The sequence below is a fragment of the Oratosquilla oratoria genome, chromosome 12, assembly GCF_046742065.1.
Source record: "Oratosquilla oratoria isolate Oo_2021 chromosome 12, ASM4674206v1, whole genome shotgun sequence".
NCBI classification, from domain to species: domain Eukaryota; kingdom Metazoa; phylum Arthropoda; class Malacostraca; order Stomatopoda; family Squillidae; genus Oratosquilla; species Oratosquilla oratoria.
In genome coordinates, this window is record NC_134788.1 from 47470571 (window position 1) to 47492196 (window position 21626).

Sequence of the window (21626 nt, forward strand, 5' to 3'; positions counted from 1 at the left end):
GCAAAAGGTGATATCAGGAGAGGAGGGAGTGTAGAGGGCTTGGTATGGGATATGTGTATGATTATGCGTGTTGTTCATGATAGTCAATGAGTCGAATTGAGTCTGTGTATACAAGGTCCTGGAGCTGCAACGTCTACGTCGTGGGACCACCCCCCAACCCCAAGAGTTGGGGGCCAATCAGCAGCAACCACCCCTGGCCATCAGCTCTACGCAGATGGCACCGATCCCCAAGGAGGAGCTACGCCTACCTGGGGGAGTACCACAAAACTTGTTGAATCCAGGAGGTGTAGTGTAAATGTGCTGCATGATTTTGTGTAGCACATTGTAGAAATATTGAATGTGTCACATACCCCTGATTTTTTGAGTGCTCAGAGACAGCATTGCAGAACCAATATGAAAGCTTCTGCAAAGAGATATTCCAGTTCAAATTGATAGCCCATAACTATGCAGTCTGTCCACACATCTTGCCTGTAATCAGAGATATTTAGGAAGTTAAGACAACTCTCAAAAGACAATGAAAAACTCAATATTGCTGAAGGCATTGTCTGTTTTGCTTCTGGACACTTGTCTTAGTATACAAGTCATGTTGAGCAGTAGTCGTCACTCAGGTCAGGTCAACCGAGTAGCTGCTTCAATTAATGATATGGCGAATGGTTGTGTTACCGTCTTCAGCACCAATGAGGTACAATCTCTACTTAGTAGAATTGAAGCCTTGGAGGATGCTGTAAAGTGCCTTAAAGAGGAGAATCGAGTTCTCCGCTCGAAAGCCCAAAATACGGAAGACAAAACTAGCTATGAGCCTGGATGGAAAAAGGCAAAAAATAATACGCGGAAAAGTGGAAAAAATTCCTCACCAGCCCCGCTTGATTGCAAAAACTCGTTTCACGCACTAGCGTATCTGCAGGAAGAAGAAACAAATGAAATTCAAGAGACGAAGGGAAGGGCAGACGCTGGATCCCTGCCCACAGGTAAGATTTTGGATGTAGGAGACAGTCAAGTGAGGTACTTACGGCTTTCTGCAATAAAGATAGGAAACATAGGATGCAGGGTGTTTTTCCCTGGCGAGGAATTGTTTGCGTGGTTCCGGGATGTGCTAGACAAGATTAGAAATAAGAGAGGTGTTCCTGTTGTATGTGGAATCCTTCTGAGGCATAGAGTTGGAGGCATGTGGCATTCCAGGGCTATTGCAATGAATTGCAGGCTGGCAAAACATTATAAGGCCAATGGATGGGCATTTGTTGACAACTGGGAAAGCTTTTACAGTAAGAATCATCTATATACAAGGGACGGGGTGCACTTGTCGCCCAAAGGATTTCGGTTCCTTGCTGAATCCCTTGAGCGAGAGGGAGGCATCCTACAGGGTTTTTTCGGAAAGGTTACGTGGATGTAGGAGGGGGGTGGGGGGTATCGGAATATAGTTTAGGCAATAGAAACAACTTAGAGAGGGACTGTGAAAAGAATCGCCAAAGCAGGTGGAGGGAAGATAAACATAAAGTTTACAAATAGCAGAAACATAATTAACAAAATTGATTTGCTGCGCGGTAAAGCACGCGTAGACAATTTCGATATAATAGCTTTTACTGAATCCTGGATCAATATGGCTGATAAACATTTCCTTCCGGAAATCGAAATAGAAGGATATACATTTTTTCACAAGGATAGGTTGGCAGGAGTGGGGGAGGTGTAGCACTTTTCGTAAAAAATACAATAAACTGTATTGTCAACAATTCGATTAAGGAAGAGGACTGTGCGGAATCTATTTGGCTAGAGATTATAGGCAAGAATAAGAAAGTTATTATTGACATCTTGTATAGACCCGACCTCAGCATTGAGCAGACTGATCCCCTGATTCATGAAATTCACAGAGCGTCCCAGTACGAAAACGTTGTAATCATGGGAGATTTTAATTATAGAAACATTGACTGGGAAACTTTAATAGGAGATCAGGAAACGAAGAAATTCCTAGATGTGGTGCAGGATAATTTCCTAAAACAAGTGATTACCGATCCTACGAGGGGAGAAAATACTCTGGACTTTTAACTAGTAATGACCAACGTAAAAGTGGGAGGTAGTCTAGGCTTTAGCAATCATCTTATGTTTTTATGTTCTAACTAATATAAAGAAATAGCACTGTAAGATGTATTTGAGAATGCAATTTAGCAGACAAATATTTTCTTCAAAAAGTCTCTAAAATTTGTGATAAGATATTTGTTTTCAGCATGGCTCTCATGAAAATAATGTTCCATAAAAGAAATGCAAACTTGTACCTAGGTTTGGTGGTTACTCTTTAATACGTAAGGTTCAGGACTAAAGAGTACTATTGTTGGGGATTTGTAATACAAGCTTGAATGCAGTAAATTATTTCTTGCCCATGCTCTTTCTTACAGAAAACCTGTGGCTCCAAAGTAAGTGGTAATAGCCATGTCTTGTGTTTCTTTCGTGCCCTTCATGATTCTATAGATGGTCAGTAGGTCACCTCTCTCTCTCTTCTTTAGCCCAGAGTAGGTAACTCCAATTTAGCCAGTCTCTCCTTATATGACAAGTTTGAAAGTGCAGGAGCCATTTTTGTGGCTGCTCTCTGGATTCTTTCGATTTTCTCTATATTCTTTTTGGTACTGGGTGACCACAATGTCGCCGCATATTCTAGTCTAGACCTTATCAGTGTGACTAATATTTCTTAATAATTTCTTCGTCCAAATATGTAACTGCCACTCTTATTGATCATAGCAAGTTATAGGATTCTCCGACAATTTTTTTTATTTGTAGGTCGTTATAGATAATTACTCGCAAATCTTTTTTCAGATCCCACTTTCTTTACCTCCTTAGTTCCAATTTCGTATTGTCCTGATATTCTATTTTTACTTTTTTCCAAACTCCATTATGCTACACTTCTTAATATCGAAGTCCATTTCCCATTTCTGACTCCAGTTCTATGCCTTATTCAGGTCTTCCTGTAGTGATTCGCAATCCGTTTCGGTTTTTGCTGTCCTTGACAATTTAGCATTGTCTGCAAAGAAGCTCATGTAACATTGCACATCGTCATCCATGTCATTCACATAAATAGCAAACATTATTGGAGCCAATACAGATCCTTGGGGAACTCCACTGATCAGCTCTTTCCAACCTGAATATTTTTCTCTGAGTACTACTCTCATCTTTCTACCAATCAGGAAGTCCTCCATCCATTTTAGTAGGTTCCCTTATATGCCTCCTATATGTCAATGGAGAACTGCGTGAAGATATTTACTTAACTCAATCCGAATCTTTCCATGAGTCTGGAAAAGAAGAGTTAGTATGCAAACTAAACAAGGCCATTTGCGGCCTCAAATGTTGGAATGAAAATTTTGACAAATTTCTTAAAGACTTGCATTTTGGACAAAGTCCTAGTGATTCACGTGTTCACACTCGCATGTATGATAATGATTTGTGTATAATGGGACCTTTCGCAGTCAGGCTCGTAGATTCCTATTAGCGCTAGAATTTTCAATTGTCTCGGATTTCAAGAGGCAAAGGGGTGATTTAGCTCATTTGGAAACCGATATTTAAAAAAAAGATACGCCATAAATTGCTGCATAAATGTATTTAAAATTAAAAACATGACTCAAATGTTATAATTTTTACTTACTGGTGTGTGATAAGGCTTTTTTTAAATTTAATTATAAGGTAAAACTGAAAATAGGTCATTATTTTTACTGAAGTAACTATGAGCAGTAAAAATAAGATGATGTTGATTTCGGTTTGTGCATTTTATCTGAGAGTTTTGAAAAATAATGGATATCACTGTCACGTCCTGTATATGAAGATAATCAGTGATATAAAAAATAAAACAGTGGTGGCGGACGTACGAAGTTAACGACATTTTTGTAAAGAATAGCCTCTTAGATCTGCTGGAAGCTATTTTCAAACAAATATGACTAATTTTACGTGTGCCGTGGCAAACTGCACGTCAGATTAAAAAATATATATAACTTAAGACAAAGTTTATCGTACCGAAAAAATTAAGTCTTCGATGCAAAATTATATTTTCAATACATTACATGGATTTGCCTACTGCTTGGTGCATTCAAATGAAAGTATATATCAGTATACGTCCATTGAAGTCAGTAGAAAATGACAAATTGTTTGGCTTGATACAATTATAGGCTGTTTTACGAATATCATCTGTGATTATAAATAGAGGCTTAAACAATGCTATATGCCGTTTGCAATCATGAAATTAATTGACTTAAATTTCAGACACAATAATGTACAACGATACACCTCTGTAAGCTTATAAAACTTGCCAAAAAATATGTATATTTTCCGGCAAGAATGACAAAATCTGGCGGTGTCTGGTATCAATTTGCTCACTGCGAAAGGTCCCATTGCCATATATCTTGATGATGTCATTTTAGCTTGTAAGTCCTTTGATATTATTACTGAGACTAAGAATTCGCCTTGTGAGCGATACTTGATGAAGGACTTAGGAGAATTGAGCTACTTTCTAGGTGTAAAAATTGCACAAAATAATGATAAAATCTTCATCAATCAATCTGGATTTGCCAAAACTGTTCTTAACAATTTTTTTTCTTTTTTCTTAACATAAACTTATGTGTGTCATGTGCATTGTACCTTTGAAGGACAATAAACAGTTAAGTGTTTTTCTAAGCTCTCATGTACCCATAACTTTCAATAGTATTCTCCTCCGGTTGGAAGCCATCCTTGCTTCGTTCTTGTTGCCGTTCTTTCCTCTTCCCGAATGGATTATTATCTATGTCATCTTCTTCATTTGCTGCCAATGCCAAGACCATACGTAGAGTCTATTGTTCCGCTCAGCCAAGGGTATTCCATAGCCGCCGCACATATGCCACTTGTAGGCAGCAAGTGTGCAGCTTTACTGGCCGAAAGGTTACCAGGGGTTCAAAGTTCGTTAACCCATTCAACTCCGATGACAAGATGTCTTGTCATTTGGTCAAATAAAACAAAAAATCATAATAAAACAACAAAATGTTTGATGATCAAACAGCACCAGAAAAATATGACGTCATCAGTCCTCCTCGAGGAGGACTGATGACGTCATATTTTTCTGGTTTCTCTTTCTGTCTTTCTCTTTTCTTCATTATTTATTATTCATTATTTATCTTTTTATCTTTTTTATTTATTTTTATTTTTTTATCTATCAATCTCTGCCCATGACGTCATGACGCATGCGCAAAAGACAACAAACCCAAAGACGACCAATGAGTAACCTAAAATTCAAAATTAATCATTTCTCCTTCTTTTCCTTCTCACTTTCTCTCTTTTCTTAGTTATTTGATTTTTCATTATTTTCAATTAGTTGTTTGATATTGTTTTATCTATCAGCCGCTGCTCATGACGTCACATTGCATGCGCAAAAGACAACAAACCCGCAGACGACCAACGATTAGCCAAAAATTTAAAAATAACATTGTTTCAAATTTAAATTTCTTTCTCCTTTCTTTCTACTTTCCTTTAAATTTATTTTTCTCTTTTTTCGTTATTTAATTTGTTTTTCTTTTTTTTTTATCTACCAGTGTCTGCCCATGACGTCACGGCGCATGCACGAAAGACAACAAACCCGAAGACGATTATAAAATTCAAAATTAATTCTTTCTCCTTCTTTCTTCTTCTCTTTCTCTCTTTGTTTGTTATTTTGTTATTTATTTTTGTTATTTTATTATCTATTTATTTATTTATCGTTTTTATCTATCAATCGCTGCCCGTGACGTCACGTTGCATGCGCAAAAGACAACAACAACAAACCGAAGACGACAAACGATTTAAAAATTCAAAATTAACTAATTCTTTTTCTCTCCGTCTTTCTTTTTTTCATTATTTTTTTATCTTATCTTTTTATTATCTTTATTTTTTAAACCCAAAGACGACCAACGATTGACCTAAAATTCAAAAATAAACATTTCTCCTTCTTTTCTTTCTCACTTTTCTTAGTTCTTTGATTTTTCATTATTAAAAAAATATATATACTGTATATATGAATCAGCCGCTGCTCATGACGTCACATCGCATGCGCAAAAGACAACAAACCCGAAGACGACCAACGATTAACCAAAAATTTAAAGTTAAATTTAAAATCAACATAGATTTCTTTCCCCTTCCTTTCTACTTTCCTTTATATTTCTTTCTCTCTTTTTCGTTATCTATTTTTTTTATCTACCAGTCCCTGCCCATGACGTCACGGCGCATGCGCAAAAGACAGCAAACCCAAAGACGATTATAAAATTCAAAATTAATTCTTTCCCTTTATTTTTTTCTCTCCTTCTCTCTTTGTTTGTCGTTTTGTTATTTATTTTTGTTATTTTATTATTTATTAAATTATTTATCAATCGCTGCACACGACGTCACGTTGCATGCGCAAAAGACAACAGCAACAAACCCGAAGACGATAAACGATTCAAATTTCAAAATTAACTAATTCTTTCATTATTTTTTTTTTATATTTTTATATTTTTTTATTTGTTTTTATTTTTTATCTATCAGTCTCTGCCCATGACGTCATGACGCATGCGCAAAAGACAACAAACCCAAGGACGACCAACGATTAACCTAAAATTCAAAATTAATTATTTCTCCTTCTTTTCTTCCTCTCTTTCTCTTTGTTCTTAGTTATTTGAATTTTTTCATCATTATTATTTTATCATTTATTAGTTGTTTAATATTTTTCTTTATCTATCAATCGCTGCTCAACCAAAGTGTGGAGCAGCTACGGCAGGAAGTCGCCGACAAGAAGACTTTGCTCAACCAGTTTTTAGCCGAGAAGGGAAGGCATCAACCACCACGTAGCCCCGCTCCACGACAGGATACTGCCTCCTGCTGGTACCATACCCGCTTCGGAGCCAAGGCACACAATGATGCACACAACCATGCAGCTGGTTGCAGGGAAAATCCAAACGCTGGGGTCGGTACGCACACAGTGCTGCCATCTGGTGAGGTAATGCGTGTTAAGAATTGGTGCTTATATGGTGAACTAATTGGAACTGGAACAAGTGTTAAGAATCTGTGCTTATATGGTGAACTAATTGGAAGAGGAACAAGTGGCTGAAGAGAGAGGAAGAAGAAGAATAGTTGCCAGTAAGGAAAATCACCACAATGGGATTATCAGAGAGCTTCGCTACAATGAATTGATTCCTTAAACAGTTGGAAGAAATTGACCCCAACTTCGAAACGCTTTACAAGGATTGAAACGATGATAAACGATGCAGTGCATCCATATTGTGAAACTTATGATGAGGAAAAAAAGAAAAGAAAAAAACAATCAATCCAAACGAAGTTTACAATGTTCATGAAACGCACAACTCTACCAGTCACTCCCACCATTGCCCCTGCTGCTGCCACCTTAGTACCAACCGACCTACAACACCGACCGTTACCCCTCCTCCTCCTCCCACCACACCAAGAGCTGACCCAGATGACCCACAGCCCAGCACCAGCTATACTCATTGCATTGAGAAATGGCCGTTAGGGCGGAGCACTGGGAGTCCCCCTGTGTTGCCACATATATTTATCCTATAATTCTATTTTATTTTATAATCTTATTTTATATTTTCATAATGTTGACAAATATAATTATATTATAATTTTTTGTCACACACCACCACTGAGGTAAAAATCAAAGCAATGTTTTCTATACAAAGTTTTCGTTTCCTCGAGTCAGACATGACATATGAGCACTAGAGAGCGACGTTGCCGCAACATCTATTCTCTAGCCCCGCCCCCCTCACACTGCATTCAGTGTGAGCCGTGCGGGCCGTGTTATCTGTGGAGATGTGGTAACACCGCGAAATCTCCTAACCCCGCCTTAACGGTCACTTCTCGTTGCGCTGACTATAATAGATGAACCTTCATTCAGTATGGTCTCATCTTCAGGATCCAAAAAGAGAAACTGGTTACAAAATAATTTCATGACTGTACTTCTGTTTCTGTGTAGCTAATGAGAAGAGGCAACTAGGCAAGGTTATATCAGACAGAAATGTTAGATATCATAGTGGCTATTTAAGATTAGTAAAGTGAGTGATAACTTAGAGTGTTCATTTAAAAGAGGGAAATGTTATTATTTGTAGCATCGTGAGTTCAAGCAATGAAATACGACATATGTGTATAATACTCTACTCAGGCAGCACCTGCTGGCCCTTCTAGACAGGCTGAGGCATCTACCTCAGGCTCTCAGTCTCAACGTCAGCAACGATATAGGAAGGGAGGGATGGGAAACAGACCCTGCATTCAAGCCGTGGCTACAGGAAACACCTGAACAGTATAAAACTAGGTGTAAAATTTGTAACGTTACTATGATTGCAGAGCTAACAGTGCTAAAAAAAAATCATGCAAAATGCAAAAAACACTGTTCATATTTCAAGGGAACAATGGACAAGCAGGTGCCCGTATAAACCTTCTTTAAAAAAAAAAAATATATAAAGCTGGCAAGTGTTCTGGCTGCAAATAAAGTACCCTTTAAGGTAATGGATCACTTGTCAGAGGTCTTGAGATATATTTTCAGTGACTCCAAGATAGCAAATTTGCTATGAAAAGAACTAAAGTAACTGCAGTTGTAATTAATGCCATAGAAAAGTCCCACAAATAACAACTTGCTCACAAACTAAGAGAAACAAAATTCAGCGTTCTTACGGACGAATCTACTGACGTTGGTTCCATAAAAACATCTTGTGTTATAGTAAGATTCTTTGATCATGATACTGAGTGTGCTGAGAGTCAATTCTGGGAGCTGTGTGAAGTTTACAATACAGCCAACCCTGAAAGTGTCGGAAAAGGAGCCACTGCTAGTAATCTCTATGAGGGAGTGGTGAAAACATTTGAGAAACATGAAATCCCAGTTACACAAAGGATAGGTTTTGGGGCTGATGGGTGTAGTGTAATGATGGGGGCTCACAATTCAGTTGCAAGTCGCTTCCGTAATGAATGCCCTGGTCTTTTTGTAATCAAACGTTTTTGCCTTTCCTCTCACCTCTGTGCCAGCGAGGCTTGTAAGACTTTACCTAGAAGGTGTGAGGATTTGACAAGAGAGGTGTACGATTTCTTTAAGTGTAGTAGCAAGCGCCAGAGTGAGTTTGTACAATTCTAGTCTTTCCCTCACTTGAAGCCCCCACAAGATGCTACACCCATCCCAGACGAGGTGGTTGTCATTGGTTACTGTTGTTCAGAGGATCTTGGAACAATGGGAAGCTCTTCGGGTGTTTTTCTCAGAGATGTGGTTGTCTGAGAAGCTAGTTGCTCCTGAGCTAATTTTCAACTCTCTACATGACCCTTTCATTAAGTTGTACTACTACTTCCTAGATTCGATTTTGCCAAAGTTCACTACTTTTAATAAGTATTTTCAGTCAGATAAGCCAGTGATAAGTGTTCCATGAAAAAGTAAGTGTTCTTTTTAAGGATATTCTTCTTTCATTCATGGAGAGAGTATTTACCTGTTTGTTTATCATTTTAACTATACCTATGCATTTATTTATGTATTTTATTTGATATTTACATTATTATAGTTTTTATTTATTATTGTATTACTAATATGATTTTTTTTGTTTTTTTTTGTTTTTGTTTTTTTGCATCCGACCTAGATATGGATCAAAAGGTCTCCTGTCGGCATGCTCCGCCTTTGTAATCCTTTATAATCCTTTGTAAAGAAAAAAGAACTTTGTTTGATAGATCAAAATAGAAACGATAAACATCTCAGTGACACAGAAATATATCTAGGTGTAAAAGTGTTACAGGAACTGCAAGACTCCTGTGTAACAGCAAGAAAATCTGAGTTGCAGGATTTTTTCCACCGCTGCCGCAACTTTATGTCTGTCTCTTGCTGTGAAATTAAAAAGATGCATGGACTCAGAAATTTGCCTTACGAAGAGAGGCTTAGGCACCTTAACTTACACTCTCTGGAAAGACGCAGAATGTGGGGTGATCTAATTGAGGTGTTCAAGTGGATCAAAGGCTTTAACGAGGGTGATGCAGACAAGGTTATCATATTAAAACAACAGGGCAGGACTCGCAGTAATGGATTTAAACTGATCAAAATTAGATTTAAGAAGGAAATAGGCAAGAATGGTTTACTAATAGGGTGGTCGACGAATGGAATAAACTTAGTAACCATGTAGTAAGCGCTGAAACTATCATTTGTTTTAAGAAACGATTAGACAACTTTATGGATTGGGATGACAAGTGGTGATGGATACAGAGCTGCCTAGTGTAAGCTTTATGGTCTCTTGCAGTCTCCTTCATTCTTATGTTCTTATGTATGATTTCAGCGACAATGTCATCTCAAAACTGAATTGTCTGACTCCAACTAATGCTTTATCATTGAGTTTTAGGAAGTCAGTTCCTTTTTTGGTACCCTTAGTAACTGCATTGCCCCTTCTTGTACCTCCAGAAGACCGCTCATTATTGCAAAGACTGGGTAATCAATGGCAAATATTGCCACTGGAGTGTGACAACTAAGCCTTGAATACAGAGGACAGTGATAAGTTATGGGCTGCATGATAAACCAAACTTAACCGACCTTTCACAGTTTGCACTCTCTGTTCTTAGCCTACCCCATTCGAATACAGAATTACAAACAAAGGTGGAGCATGCCGACAGGAGACCTTTTGGTCCATAACTAGGTCGGATGCGAAAAAATCATAACAATGATAAATGAATAAATAAATTAATGAATACATAAATAAATAAATAAATAAATAAATAAATAAATAAAAAATAAAATAAGTAAATACATACGTATAGTTAAATAAACAAACAGGTAAATAACAAATAATAATAAATTGACAGATAAATATTCATAAATGAAAATCAAGCAAGTAATAATAAACAGACAAATAATAACAAACAAATAAACAAATAATATAAAATAAATGGCAGGCATTACAGCATCATGCTTAGGTGTTTATCTAAACGAATCTTAAAGCACTGCCTCTGCAGGAAGTTTATTTCATTCATAAAGTACACGGTTGGCGAAGTTGTTATATTATAACTATAACTACCCACTTCCAAATCGAATCTATTTCCGGACAGTTTGAGACCATTATTTCTTGTCGGATTCTCATTCAGTGTGAAAATGTTGTCACTTTTGATGTTGTCAATTCCCTTTAGAATCTTAAAGACCTGTATCAAGTCACCTCTGAGTCTACGCTTTTGTGCTTGGGAAAGGTGCTTTGCTTACTTGTTTTTCCGCTGAAATCCCGTCCGTGGGGTTGCTTCTCGGTCAGCCTTTAACCCTCCTCTGATATACACAGCACGATCCTTATACTAGTTTCCCTACCGTCCAACTTCTAACACAACCCCCTTTGTGGGTTTCCCTCGTTCCCCCACGCACACACACATATCCGCACATCCGTAGGCTTGGCTATGTACTGCCACACATACCGTTGCGCCTGCATTCACCCTTCTGCGCGCCACATTCACCACATTTTTTTTTTTTTTTTAGAAAACAGATTCATATGTTTTATTCGATTTTCGTATGATTTATTTTTGATATTTGGAATCAGTTTTGTGGCTCGCCGTTGTACTTTTTCTAATCTGTCAATGTCTTTAATGAGATTCGGTGACCATACGGAAACAAAATATTCCAAATGTGGACGAACTAACGATTTATATAGCTTGTTAATGAGATAGACTTTTGAAATAAAAAGATCGCGCAATTAGTCTTAGAATCTTATTTGCTTTCTCAGAGGCTGAAATACACTACGTAGATGGATTGAGATCGTTACTGATAATTACCCCGAGATCCTTTTCATCATCCACTTTTGTTAACGAATTTCCAAATAACTTGTAATTGTACTTACTGTTATTTTACCTATGTGCATAATCTTGCATTTACTTGTGTTAAATTTGATTAGCCAGTATTCAGACCATTGGTGTAGTTTATCTAAATCTTCTTGAATATCTAATTGATTGAAGTGATCATTTGCCATTCCACACAGTTGTGTATCATCAGCAAATTTGGAGACAATAGATTTTAGTCCGTGGTCTACATCATTTATATATAATATGAATAGAAGTGGATCAAGAACGGAACCCTGAGGAACTCCACTCGTAACATTTTTCCATCTAGAAGTTTTGCCATTTAGAACAACTCTGTTTTCGATCATTCAACCAATTACTAGTCCAACTTAATAGGCTACCACTTACTCCGTGTGAAGCTAATTTAGTAAGTAGTCTTTCATGAGGGACGGTATCAAAATCTTTTGCAAAGTCTAGATATATTAAATCTATATTATTTCTTTTGTCATAATTCGAGATGACTGTGTTGTAGAATTCGAGTAAGTTAGTCACGCAAGAACGTTTCCGTCTGTATCCAAGCTGGCTCTAAATGATGTTCGATGGCCTCTCTGGTGATAGTTTCCATAAATTTTTGCTACGATTGAAGTCAAGCTTATAGGCCTGTAGTTATTTGGTTTCTTTTCGTCACCTTTTTTAAATATGGGAATAACGTTAGCTAGCTTTCATCCTCTTGGGACATCTCCAGATATGACTGATTGCTTGAAAATAAAATGTAATGAAGCAATCTCATTTTTAATTTCCTTTAAGATTCTTCGATGTCAACCGCCAGGCCATGGTGTTTGATTGACTTTGAGTTTTTATCACCTTTTAATTTTTTCTTTTATCATACATACCATTGTAAATTTTCTCATTAGACTTTTCACAGGTTTCAGTTTGGTTTCGTTTACGAATACTGAGCTAAAACAGTTGTTTAAAATATCACACATTCCTTTATTTGAATATTCAAGTTGACCGTCAACAGATGATAGTGGGTCGATATGATTCCTAATAACCTTTTTATCTCTAATGTAACTATATAATTCTTTGGGATTCACTGGATTTACCAGCAATATTCATTTCGTATTGTCGTTTTCATTATATATATATATGTGTGTGTGTATATATATATATATATATATATATATATATATATATATATATATATATATATATATATATATCACTTTGACAAAATGTTGCGGCACATATGTAATTAATATTCACGAAGAACCCACAGTCGGAATAAAAAGGAAACTTTAGAAGAATGTGTAACTTCTATATTTCGGCTAATAGCTGTTATATGGCCCTCTTCAGGAAAATACAGATTACAAGATTTTGTAGAGACATAAGTACAATGAGATACGAGTATGAGAAGAAGGGGAACACGCAGAGTTAAAACAGGATGACCCGTCACGCAGGGCGGAGTCAGAGGTGAGGGGATGTGTGGGTGGAGGTGTGAGGTCATGGGAAAGGGCGGGAAGAAGAGTGAGGAGGGTGATACTTCTTCACCAAGCGGCTCACAGCTAGCCGTGAGATAATGTCCGGGGACCATTGACCTTTGGAGATGTTCAAGTTCGGACATTCTTCGATTAAGGCTGATTCAACAATTTTTCTTCTAAAACTGCAGTTGGACTTGAACAGAATTTTGGCCTTGTCCCAGTCAAGACTGTGATTTTTGGTACTGACGTGTTGGAACACGGCGGAATTTTCTTGGGCATACCTAATGGATCTTTTGTGCTCCATTAACCTGGTGTTAAGATCCCTTCCGGTCTGACCAAGGTACATCAAATCACAATCTTTACAAGGAAGGCTATACACTCCTGGGGACTCATTTCCCTTCAACCTTTGATGAACATTAACAATTTGTTTGTGAACCGTGTTAGGATAATGATAGGCAACTGTGAGACGCTTGTTGGGAATTAATCTAAAAGAAGAACTGATGGAGTTACAATATGGAATTTTTAAAACATCTTTGAAAGAGGGTTGTGTGGTGGGAACTGAATTTTTAAAGTGGCTGGCTCTAGCCTTGCTGAGGGCTTGATCCAAGAACCAGGACGGGTATGTCAAATTCAAAAGTTGCCTTTTGATGAGCTTGATTTCCTGGTCCAAGAAAACTAGGACTGCAAATCATATGAGCTCTCAAGAAAAGGCCGGAGGCAACGCTCTTCTTGACTTTGTCGGGATGGTTGCTAAAAAGGTGAAGATAACTACCTGAATGGGTGGGTTTTCTATAGACTTTAAGAAATAATTCTCCTTCAATCCTTCTAATTAAAATGTCTAGGAAAGGGATCCGATGACATTCTTCCCATTCTGTCTTGAATTTGATGTTTGGGGATAAATGGTTTAACTTGTCCAGAGATACCCCTATACCACCTATCATCCCACGCTGAGAAAATGTCATCCACGCAACGGAACCAAATCATCTCAGGTGGTTTGATGGTGGGTAACAGAGTGCACTCGAAGTACTCCATGTACAAGTTGGCCAGAACAGGAGATAGATTAGAACCCATGCTGCAACCGAATTTCTGTATAAAAAACTGGTTCTTCGTGAATATATATATATATATATATATATATATATATATATATATATATATGTGTGTGTGTCTTTTCCGTTTGGCGACACACGGAACTTTTCGATGAATCTTTCACAATTAATATAGTTTCGTATGCGGATTACAGAAATAACATGATTTTTTTTTTTAGAAATTAAAGAAAGTGCCGAAAAAACGGTTTTAAATGGGAACTAGTTAACATGGAGCATGGCTTCTTCACATATCTAAAACTGAACAATAACTGGTGCTTCCTGGCGCCATAGGCAAGACAAAAAAAAAATAAAAAATAAAAAATAAAAAAAAAAATCCAAGTGTAAGCTGTACGTATATGTGACTGTCGGTGTCGGGACAGCGAGAGTGGTGAAGCATTTGCCGAGACCTCAGCGGTACATACTCGCATAATGGTAAAAGTTTACCGGTAAATTAGCGGGACACTGGGCCCGTCAGTACCACCAAGCCGAGACGCGTTTACCTTGCTGCTACTGCTATAGTCAAACCAGCGTAAGGAGTCCTTTGGGGGCGTCGCTTCATTGAATGCAGCAGTGACAAATCTAATCTATTAACTAATGCATTTTGAGTTTTAGAATATAAATATGATTGTATCGATTACTTAAATGTATACAATATACTTTATTTAAATAATATACTAATAATATATTGAAAACATCCTTTTACGTCAGTTCAAAAATAAGCTAGATAAGAATGTGGCATCAGCGTGCTACCGAGGAACTTTCTTTTCATAATGACTCGTTTGGTCACCGCTAATCATGCATCAGTGCCCACAAAGGTGTTTCGTGACATGCCCTGAAATCAGCATCTACTGTATAAGTTCAATCGGAGTTCATTGCCGAACCCCCACTCCATTGATTCAATTCGTATTCAGGAACAGTTAGAGCGTGAAGGGGAAGACAGGGGAAAGGAAACTTCCCCCCCCCCACCACGTGAAGTGCCAACGACAAAGGATAGGCATGGTTCCCGCCGCCTTCCGCACAACGCGTGGATCCGCTAATATCGGTAGCATCCTGTGCAACCGAGGACATCCACTCATTTGAAGACATTACCAGTCAGTGCACTATTAACGGAGAGGCCATATAGATAACTGAAGGTATTTTTGTTTCATTTAGATAGGAATTAGAACGCGCAGGGCTAGCCAGGTGGGATAAACAAATGCATAAGTGTGTATCTTGCCTAGTTAGTTGATTAGTGAATTATTGTAAAGGTTCATAATATTGAAGATAAAACGTATGACTCAGTTGCATGCCATTGACTGTGAAATTAATTTGAATCATAATGAAATCAGTGTAGTATGTTCTGTTTAATCAGCCTAGGGCAGTGATTTACGTGAGTTTGCTCCCCTCCTTGATTACATGCACGAATTTGAAAGGAGAGTGCGCGGTCCCGGCCTGCGTGACTGCGTCCCAAATTTCCTGGACATTGGCTCCTATTGCAGCTATCCTCCTTCGCCAATTTCCCAATGTAAGAGAATTCTCATGCCCCTCAACCACCCCCTCCTCTTTCCACTGTCCAGGCATTTCGGGACAACTAATTTGTGAAAGATCATTTATTTGAATTTCTCAATATTAATAAAATTTAGAAACGATGCAGTGTGTACATTCTATTTATCTCAAGGATAGACATTAGACCTCAAAATGTACGATAAATAGTACGATATTTCTCTAATAACAGTACAATCATTTTGTCGTGAAACCAATAATTTTGAGATCCCTGAACGGTAATGTTGTGTTCAGAATCTGGCAACCCCAAACAGGAGGCGTTAAGCTTAGGTATTCCTCAACCACGTGAATTTATAATAATAATAATAATGTTTATTTGGCAAAGAATCAATATACATGAGGTGCAGATAATGACAAGAACACATAGTTTGAAATAACAATTGTAATTGCCGAGGATAACACAAAAAAAGCTTGTAAGCTTATTTCTATTGTGGTCCTCAAGATTAACAAAAGCTATATCAATATCTTGTTTTATTTTGACTAGTTTTGTACGAGTTCCAGCTGCATAGAATAATGCCTGATTAAAGCATTTGAGTGAACAAAAAGGTTCTTTTAATGGAATAATCTTTATATGTGTTACAAATTCTCATAGAATGCATACAACCACCAATTTATTGATCACATCGTGACGTCCCTAAGCCCACTATATTCATGGGTTAGAAAGGTTATTTGCACATGGAAATGGGGGTGGGTGTAGGAGCTGGAATGCTCAAAATACGATACAAACCTAGTTTCTCAATATCTACACCCCCAAAATATTAGGAAATATATTACAAGTTTCAGAAATACGGTAGTGTTGCATTTGATTAGGCTACAGGAAACCTATCTGCCCTACTTAGGTATGATGACCTTAATTCACACTAACCTAACCTAAATTATCTTTTTTAAGTTATATTTTTTTTACATATTGGTCAGGGTACTGTCAGGAATTCCTCCAGGAAAGGGGGGGTGGGGATTAATTCCTTGTTACACAAATTGCAAAATATTTGAAGTGCTGGTTGCCTCACCATGTGGTGATTGTATTGCACCACATTATTATCATGTATAACTGAATTTGATGGTTTAGGGGTAGGTTATGATTAAGTGGTGTTTTGATCATGTCAGATTAGGTTAGATTATGATAACTTCAGTTGAATATTGGGTATTTCCAAAATGTTCCATGGTATTATTCAGGTGGTACACACCAACATAATATATCAATACAAAATTGAATATTGATTTTGGTAAATTAAAATACATCAAAATGATATATGTGTTTCTTGGCAGAAAAAACAACATCTAAAAATACACTACTGAATAGAGCTGCAACAAGAGATTCCAGATGCTATGTTTGTGTTATCTGTCCAGTCCAATCAGTGTCAGTTTGATGAGAGTGGGTTCTAAGACCTGGAATGCACCCTCAAGACCTTTACCAGTACCTGACATGCAGGTCATAGATGTAAGGCATTGAGTAGTAAAATAGGGGGAATATTTCCTTCATTCCATTAACCCAAGTCTCTTTTGTAGGGGACTCACAGCTCCTAGGTAACCAACAACATCTTCCAGATTGGCCCATGAGTTACTCAAAGAAGAAATATTGTGTTGAGAAGAGGCCAAACGCAGAGTATGGGAGTCCAATATATTTGACGTTTCGCCCAGCAGGGCTTCTTCAGAAATAACATCAATGAAAATCATTTTACTCCTTATATAGCCCGAGCCTTGTGGGGAGAAACAAACATTAAAATGGTGTACACAAAATTTGCACAAATTGCTTGTTACTTGTAATTAAAATTGCCAATGGTTTGTTTATTGTAAAAAATCCACTATTCTGAATTTGTTTCTCCCCGCAAGGCTCGGGCTATGTAAGGAGTAAAATGTTTTTCATCGATGTTATTTCTGAAGAAGCCCTGCTGGGCGAAACGTCAAATATATTGGACTCCCATACTCTGCGTTTGGCCTCTTCCCTACAGAGCTGTTGCAGTCATTGCTGCTTTTACTCAAATATTGTGTTGTTTTGCCAAAGCTAGGGCAAGGCATTATAATATAAGGCATTGTGCATGCTCTGTATGAAGGTTGGATCTGGAGCGGTTTCTCTATGGCAGGCCTTTTATGTGCTGGTATTAACTTAGTGCTGGATGGTGACCTGAATGCTCTCATGCAGGTGATTCTTGTTTCTATTTGGAGGGATCTGTCTGTGGGGCTAATATTTGGAAATGTTTCTTGGGGTGCCTGTTTTCTAGTGTGAATAAATATGTTTTTGTATGTTATGTGGTGTAGATTGAAAATTTTAGATTATTGAGTGATGTTGCTTTTTTTTTATACAATTGGTTGCACTTGTGAGATGTAATGAGATTGGTGGAAAAGGTTGAGGGTTCTTGTATAGAAATGTATATCTATCATCCTCATGTAATGTTTTTTGGATAGGGTTTTGGTTTGTGTGTGTATTATTGGAGTGGTTTTGGTGGGCTCTGTTATTGTTCCCAACACTTCATTCTGTAATTTGTATAGTGTTTCTGTTTCTATTCCTTATTATTGTGATTCTCAAGAACTGTTTACAGATTGATTAGTTTCCTACTGGTGTCCAAAGTCCATACATGTGAGTTATTTTAGGATGCTTATTTTCTTATTAGTTTTCAGTGTTAGATTGCACACTATGTAACATGATTTTTGTCTTTGACAAGTAAGTGTTATTTTCCAACTCTTTTCATTACAAAATAGCAGAAAATTCCCATTACTCCTGTCAAACTTTGTTTTTGTGGCTTTTAGAAGGATTTTTTTTCCCTAAGATTACTAAATCTCACAATTTTCACTATTGTTGTACAGAAAAAAAAAGAAAGAAAAAATTAAATGACAAAAAATTATTATGAAATTTCTGAAACTAAATTTTAGGATTGAAAATGAACAATTTTTCTTGATTTGCATGAATACTATAAATCACTCCCATATGAGCCCCCAAATTTAGTGTTCCATCATGTTTTCATTGAAGGATCCCAGATATCATTGTTTAAAGTTTATTATATCTTGGTGTAAGCACTCCCTTTGTTCCTCTGAATATGCTTCCATATTCTCCTTGAAGTTGTTAAGGTGGGCATCTAGGATATGAACCTTCAAGGACGTTCTGCAGCCCAACTCACCATAGCTTTTCACTTAAGCTTCATCCAGTTCCATATATTTATCAGCCGTGTTACCAAGAAATCCGTGTACAGCAATGAAACACTCCCAAGCTTTTTGCTCCTTTACTGTGAGCTTGTGTATAAAATCTGAGCACTCCATAATTTCCCTTACTTGTGTTCCAATGAAGGTACCAGCTTTCACATTTGCCTCTGAAAGCTTAGGAAAGAAGTCATGAGGATATTTGAAGACTCCTTACCAAGAGCTGTAACAAACTGTTTCATGAAGCCCAACGTGTAGTGGAGGAAACAAAATATTTTGAGGATTCACAAATGGCTCATGTTTGATATTGTATTCTCCCACTGTAGTGTTGGTCCTTGGAGGCCAGTGCTTTCTCTGGTAATGTGCTGCTCTATCTCTACTGTTGCAAAGGCAAAGAAAACAGGGATTCTTGGTAAAACCTCCTTGCAGTCCCATAAAAAAATGCCATCTTGAAGTTTTCAATAACTTCCCAGCCATACTTTTTGTATTTTAAATTTTCCAGTAGGAGCTTTACACTGCTGTAGTCCTCCTTAAGATGCACAGAATGAGCAAGAGGCAGAGATGAATACTTGTTTCCATTGTGCAGAAGGACAGCTTTCAGGATTTTGGCGGAGCTGTCAATGAAGAGTCTCCATTCATCTGCATTGCAAACAATCCCAGAAACACCAGAAACATTAAGAATGAAGCACCACAGGGCTCACTTCTATCCTCCACACTCTTTAATCTATACATGGGTGATATACCCACACCAGGCACCTCAGAAATACAAATCTCCTCCTACACAGACGACATAACAATCACATGCACACATTGTAACACAGACAAAGCTGCAGAAATGATACAACCATAATACCTTGATACACTCAACTCATGGTTCATTACAAACTCAAAATTGCCCCAGCCAAATCTACAACAACACTTCCCACCAACTGAACAAAAGAACACAAACAAATATCTTGTCTCTATATCAACAGCACACACACACACAAATATATATAAACTATAGGAATGAGTATATAAAATTGTGAAGAGAGGAAAAAAGGAACTATGAAAAAGACATTATAGAAAAATGCAGAGTAACCCAAACTATTCAATAGATATGTGAATGGTAAACTGAAAAATGAACAGGAAATGGTGAAACTATGCCAAGGAAATACCGAATACTGTACACAAAAGATCTAGAAATGGCCGAAGTCATGAATAATCACTTCAGGCCGGTTTTTACTAGAGAGAAGGTACAGTATTGGGATGAAGGAAGTGAAGTGTGATCTCCCCCTATGAGCAAAATATAAATAAATAAATAAATGAAATAAAATAAATAATAGAGCATTTAACAAACCTTGAAATTAGGAAATTGCACGGCCCAGATGGAATTGCAAATTGGATACTAAAAGAATGCAAAGAAGAATTAATGGACAAAATATATAACAACAAGTTGCTTACTTAAATAAGGAAAAATACTAAAAGATTGGAAAAATGCCAACATTGTACCAATATATAAAGGAGGAAACAAGGAAGAGCCAACTAATTATAGATCAGTCTCACTAACAAGCACTGTAGCCAAAATTTGTGAGAAAAGGATCAAGTACAGATGGGTAAAACACCTGGAAGAAAATAATATAATTCCAAGACAATTTGGGTTCAGACAGGGAAGATTGTGTACCATAAATTTAATCTGTTTTTACTCAAGACTAGTAGATATAATACAAGAAAGGGATGGATAGGCTAATTGTGCTTTCTTGGACTTACAAAAAGCTTTTGACAATGCACCACGCATAAAATTATTTAAAAAAAATTGGAAAATATAGGAGAGATACAAGGTAACCTGCTAAACTGGATGAAGGACTTCCTAAATGGTAGAAAGATGAGAGTAGTACTCAGAGAAAAATATTCAGGTTGTAAGGAGGTGATTAGTGGAATTCTACAAGGATCTGTATTAGCTCCAATAATGTTTGCTATTTATGTGAATGACATGGATGCTAAATTGTTGAGGAAAGTAAAAACTGAAATGGATTGCGAATCACTACAGGAAGGCCTGAATAAAAGTTGGAAGTGGAGTCAGAAATGGGAAGTGGACTTCAACATTATGAAGTGTAGCATAATGGAGTTTGGAAAAAGTGAAAATAGAATATCAGGACAATATAAAATTGGAACTAAGGAGGTAAAGAAAGTGGGATCTGAAAAAGATCTGGGAGTAATTATCTCAAACAACTTGTCCTCTGATAAACAAATAAACAAAATTGTCAGAGAATCTTATAACTTGCTAAGATCAATAAAGTGGCATTTACCCATTTGGACGAAGAAATTATAAAAAAAAAAATATTATTAGTCACACTGATAAGGCCTAGACTGGAATATGTGCGGCAACATTGTGGTCACCCAGTACCAAAAAGAATACAAAGAAAATAGAAAGAATCCAGAGAGCAACCACAAAAATGGCTCCAGCACTTTCAAAATTGTCATATGAAGAGAGACTGGCTAAATTGCAGTTATCAACTTTGGAGCAAAGAAGAGAGAGATAATGTACAGACCATCTATAGAATCATGAAGGGCACAGAAATTATCAATAGAGAGGACTTGTTAAATTGGGACAAGAGAAACACAAGAGGACATGGAAAGAAGCTCAAAAATGATAGTTATAAAATAG

General features: G+C 37.2%; 1 protein-coding gene across 1 annotated transcript in view; it reads left to right on the forward strand.

Moving 5' to 3' along the window:
- The first annotated feature begins 514 nt into the window (after positions 1 to 514).
- Positions 515 to 21626, forward strand: part of LOC143030372 (uncharacterized) — a 28143-nt gene continuing 7031 nt past the window's right edge. Inside the window, exons 1-5 of the mRNA XM_076193522.1 lie at positions 515 to 682; positions 2388 to 2405; positions 8136 to 8283; positions 8688 to 8884; positions 16020 to 16117. Of these exons, the coding sequence (XP_076049637.1) occupies positions 515 to 682; positions 2388 to 2405; positions 8136 to 8283; positions 8688 to 8884; positions 16020 to 16117 (629 nt within the window). The remainder of the gene's footprint in view (positions 683 to 2387; positions 2406 to 8135; positions 8284 to 8687; positions 8885 to 16019; positions 16118 to 21626) is intronic.